Source organism: Phaethon aethereus (genome assembly GCF_964289735.1).
Source record: "Phaethon aethereus genome assembly, chromosome: 5".
NCBI lineage: Eukaryota > Metazoa > Chordata > Aves > Phaethontiformes > Phaethontidae > Phaethon > Phaethon aethereus.
In genome coordinates, this window is record NC_138579.1 from 22,182,217 (window position 1) to 22,187,820 (window position 5,604).

At 41.2% G+C, this 5,604-nt stretch overlaps 1 protein-coding gene across 1 annotated transcript; it reads right to left on the minus strand.

Moving 5' to 3' along the window:
* Positions 1 to 959: 959 nt before the first annotated feature.
* FLRT2 (fibronectin leucine rich transmembrane protein 2) lies at positions 960 to 2,948 on the minus strand (the record flags this gene model as incomplete). The annotated part of the gene is made up of 1 exon (XM_082000872.1): positions 960 to 2,948. One exon carries the CDS (start codon positions 2,946 to 2,948, stop codon positions 960 to 962), a length of 1,989 nt encoding a protein of 662 aa, XP_081856998.1.
* Positions 2,949 to 5,604: the final 2,656 nt, after the last annotated feature.

Here is a 5,604-nt window from a genome sequence, read left to right on the forward strand (position 1 = left end):
TCATGTTTTCAGCAATTTACACTTTTAGATTCCAAATTCTACATGAATACTGCAGAGCTGGGAGCACTCAGAATTTCCCTCATTCAGGCTTTACCTGAACATACTGTGTCAACAAATGCTGCTCTACTAAAGAGAGGTGCAACTTAATGACAGCTATCTGTTACATCCTGATAACCTTCATCTCCCACTGAGAAGGGTCAAAGAATGCCTAAAGCTTCTTAATCATAATGAGAAGCAGAAATAGTTTCTATCATAAAAGTATATAGTGTTGGGGGACACTTTCAGAGCAGCTTTTGTAAATAGGAATCAAGGTCACCTTGAGCTTGACGCTGAGCTCTAACTTTCCTATTCAGTATATTGGGAGAAAACTAATCAAACTGAGTGCTTTTTGGTAGCATTCAGAACTCCAGTTTCAGTTGGAGGTAGGAAATGCAGAACTGACAAAGGGGAGCAGAAGTATTTCCAACTGTTTGAAGCTCAACTGCAACTGCTGGGTTCAAGTCAGAAGAGTTGTATCCATTTTATCTGAATTGCTTTTGTCCGTTCCTAGTGACCCTGTTTTAATATGCACTTATTTTCCTGTACTGCAGGACAACTAGAAACTTAACATCCCTCAGACAGCTTCGACAGCAAAGTGGTTAATGTTTGAAGAATGTGTCATTCTTTCCTTTGCCATGACATTGGGTTCTTATTGTACAACCCTGTACAGTACTTAGCAATATTTTTTAAAGATTTAAAAAGCAAAGAGTTACAAAACCATTTGCAATTAACTTGAAATAGAAAAGATAGCACTTTTTTTAAATCCCATTATATAGTACACCGTATAAATTACAGAGTATTCAAATGCATTAATGCATCTGGGTAACATTTATCAAATGTAATTTTTTCATTGTTGTTGGGGGGTTACTTTTTCCAGAGTTTTTTCTCTTTGTCCTAGACACCCCCATCTCCCCTTACTATCACGTATGACAGTGCTCCAGGTCTGAGACATTGCTGTTGCAGTATCGCATGTTGTTGGGGATGTGGCAGTCTGTGTAGTTAATGCCCCCGTTTGGGGTATAAATGGGCTGCAGTCTGAAATCTCCTTTAAGGAGCTGATCATTATTTAAGGAGACAATCTGGAAGCTGGTTTCCGTCATCTCCAAGATGGAGTTGTCCTTCTTGGTCCCTGCCTCACAGTAGTCATCTTTCCGACGGCCCCGGTTATATTTCCACTTCTGGGAGGTGTAACGCCCTTTTTTGTGCATGTGCCAGCAAAAAATGCTGAGCAGGACCACAAGGACAAATATCACTGCACCCCCAATCAACCCTGCCAGCAGAAATGGGGAGCCCAGGTTCTGAGAAGTCGTCTGCTCATGGCTGGAGGGGATGTTGCTGCCATTGCTCAAAAAGGAAGCCTTTGTTGTGGCTTCTGAACAGACAGTGTCTTCTCCAGTTCGGTAATTGTTATGAGTATCCAGTGGAACCAAACAAATCCGATAGGTGGATTTGGGCTCCAGATTCACCAAGCTTAAGTGTTGCTTCTCACCACTAACTATTCGCTCCTGAACAATTCCTCCTACCAGACTATGGCCCATTTTAACCCATGTGAGTTTATATGCCATCACGGTAAAAAGAGACATCCATTTAACTTGGATGCAAGTGTCATTCACAAAATGGATGGAGAGTTGAATCCGTTCAGATATAGGAGGTGTCACCCTTTCTCTGTCCTCCCTGTCAGGCACAGTGGGGAGTGTGGCTATGGTGGGAGTGAGAGGATTATATTTGCTACTCGGGGGAGGAACTGATGAGGTGGGAACTAACGTAGTTGGCATGGCTGTAGCTGGGACTGGGGTGATGATAAGTGGCGGACCTGGGGTGGTGGTGGGGCATGACAACATATTCATATTGAGCTCCCTGACTGCCATCCCTCGGACCTGCTCTGGTCCCTGGCACATAAAACCCCGTACATTGATGGAAGCGGGAATGAATTTGAGCCATTCAGTGACCCACTTAATACTGCAGTCACACAACCAGGGATTATTCCTTACAGTGAGTTGCCTCAGGTTGTGGAGATTATCAAATACCCCCTTTACCAACATCCGAAGTTGATTGTTGGAAATATCAAGACGTTCCAGCTTGTGGAGGTTTGAAAAGGCTGTAAGCGGTATATGGGTTATCTGGTTGTCCTGCAAGTAGAGCCTTAGCAGATGTGTACCTGGAAGATCGGGAGGAGGGTAGGTCAGTGAATTCCGCACTATAGAGAATTCCTTGAGCTTGGAGAGGTGGCTGAAGGTGCCTTCAGCTATGCCTTTATTAGTAAGGAGATTGCCATCCACAATCAGACGCTCCAGACTTGTAAGATTCTGGAAGGCCAGGTCTGAAATGACAGCAATTCGGTTTTCATCTACTCGAAGTTCTTGTAAGTCCACTGGAAGGCCTACTGGTACGCTGCTTAAGTGATTCTTGGACAAGAACAGAAGCTTGAGGCTGATGGCTTCCCGGAATGCCCCATCCTCAACGCCAACAGTGGAGATGGAGTTGTCATCCAGGTGCAGCTCTTCCAGCTTCAAAAGCTGAGCAAGGGCAGCCCGAGAAATTGTCTGAATGTTGTTTTCCTGCAGGTGGAGAACCCTGACATTCTTGGGCAGGTTCATGGGGAATTCATCTAATTGGTTGCCATACAGGTAGACTGTGTGCACAGACTGGACATTGTGCAACTCTGCAGGAAATCCAGCATTATTAATTTGGTTATTATGGAGGTAGAGGACGGTTACACCCTCCGGTATCCCAAGAGGCACTGAGGTCAAGCTTCGCTCATTACAGTAGACAAAGTTTCGGTCACAGCGGCATACTTTTGGACACGCCAAAGTTTTGGAGACCTGCATGTAGAGCCCCAGGGAAAAGATAAGCCATGATTTCATGAGAACAGCCCAATCTGTGGGCCACATTCTAGTCCACAAACCCATTTCTAATTTAAAGAAATAAAGTACCAAAGTGTTAAGAACTAATAACAATAATAAAGCACAGGTAGCAAAATCTCAGGTTATTAAAATTGGCTTCTATTTATGTCCAGTGTTCAGGCCAGAGTCCTGCAGGCTAAGTATAAAATAATCCTTTTATAATTGGCCTACCTCCTACTTCTGATAAGAAAGCCACAGTCTTATTAGCCAGGGTTACAAAGTTTTTTGCCTTCCTCCATGTGTGCTGAAAGAAACAATAGCCGTGTCTTTGTAGGTGAGCAACAGGTTAATTTAAAGCTACCAAAAGTCGCCTGTGTACAAGTTGCTTGGAGGGAGAATATTTCCTTTCACTGAAGTCTGTTGGTGTTACACTCAGCTTTCTGAAGTCAGCAAATTCCTCATATCAGCTATCTGCCAGATCTGGCCTGCCTGTAAAAGAAAAGAGAAAAGAAAAAGCTGAATAGCACGAAATATTTAATAGGGAAGATCAAGCCCATTGGAAGACTATTCTAAGGCTATGCTCTTTATGGCTTTCTGGAAAAAAGGCATTAATATTAAACATTAGCTTAATATTACTGTTAAATAGTCTTAAAATAGATTTCATGCAAAGTCATCGCAGTGATTGAAGGACTTTCAGTAACTGCAGTGAAGGCTAGATCTATCACATGTGTTTGCATATTGTACCTCCAATCTTTGTCCTCTCACAGTCTGTTTCAAATCTTAAAACTAAACCATTTTACAAACCTAAAGCTAAACCATTTAACTGGAAATTTTTGCTCAGGTATTTTTTTTCTTTTGCAGTACCACTGACTTCAGTGAATGCTATTCACTGACGCTTGACAGAGTAGACTCTGGGCTGTATTATTTAATCACACTTTTCATTTTTCATTTCCTACCAGACTCTGGAATGTTCTGCTTCTATTTCTGTAATGCCATTATGTATATTCTCCACCTTAATGCACACTGCCAGATTATTGCACCTCACTACAATGAATTAGCTACTTATAAGGAAAGTCTTTTAAATAGGCATGGTAATCCACAAATAAAAGATAACCTGCTGTAAGGCATATATTTGCTAAAACTATCATCTTGATACTGTTTCTGATGTGAACTGTGCTGTCAACAGATTTCAGAATTAGCTTTCCACTAAATGAAATGGGCTCACATCTGCTAAGTTATTGTTTTAGGATATCAGCTCAGACTACAGCAGTTTTGCAAAAGAGCACTTTCTTTGAAAGCATAAAGGTTAGATACTTCTTTTAATTATGCTACACAGTTGTCTGTGAACGGCTTCTTAAACAAATTTGTTAACTTTAGTTTAGGTGAGCTCTTTAATACATATTTTCATCTTTTAAGTGTACTTTTTAACTTTTACCTTCCCAGCTACTTTTTATTATTCAGATCTGTAACCAAACAATTCTAATCTCTGAAGCATACAATGAAAGATACTGTATCATATGACATTATCTCGTCTTGTTATATGTTGTTTCCAATAACTGAAAAACAATGTTGTATTTTATATACTTGAACATAACGAAGGATATAAACCTTGACAAGTACTAAGCATGTGTCAGTCTCAGGGACTTGAACTGCAGTTACATAAGCACAGTATTTTTCCAGATTTTGTTGACCTAGATCAAAACTCAGTGGCTGGGATTTCACTGAAACTCTGTTTCAGTGAACAGAAATCATGTTTAAAAAAGACTTTTCCGTTATTTAAGCAGTTTAAGCACCATCCAGGTAACTGAGAAAGAAAATTCAGGAATGTATGAAAGCTTGTTCTTCTGCTACAGCTGTGCAGTTTATAACATGTCCCAAATGCTGCTTTGGGAACCTTGTGGACTGACAGCGTAGAAAGACTCTTGAGGAGTCAAACTATTATAAACTTGGAACTTTGCACTTGTAGATTACTATATTTATTTGGAGCATCATCAGGTATCAGCCTCAAGGCTAGAACAGTTGGAGATGAAAAGTGAGACCCTGAAAAGTCATGTAGTTTATCATTATGGTTTCAAGTGGTAAATGTAACTTTACTGTAATGCAGCCTATACTGTGTGTTTTCCTTTGCTAGAAACAGTAAGATTAGCTACGCCACCGTTCCAGGTTTTCTCTCTTGCAGGCATATTTCAGTCAAGAGTGGTTTCTTTTCAATTATGTAAGATGACGTAACATTGTAGAGAAACTCTAACAGGATTACACTCTAACATGACCCTAAGTGTGACAGTTTATCCGCCTTTAATACGGCCTGGCTCCCATCTAGATCATACCGCTCTGATCCGTCATGACACTGCCTTTTTAAAATAAGAAAGGATGTGCAAAGCCTCCTCTGAGATGCTTGGGACCACAGAGAATAACAGCAGTTCTCTCACGCTCTTTCCATCGTCGGAGAGAGACAGTCTATACCTCCTAACAGCGCCCATGCCCTGCACTGAACTCTCTTTCAATTCTAAGTCCAGTTGCTGATTAGGTTTTATTTGACTCCCGGGTATGATAGGAAGCGCAGCGGAGGATGTGCAGCCACAGGCAGCTGCAGGTCCTGGTTTTCTGGGAATCTCCTAAGGAGGGAATGCCATATTAAAACTGATTTATGCACTCAGCATATTCTAGGACTCTGCCCAGAGTACTTCTCACCTAGCTAAATGTGGCACCTGAATAAAAGATT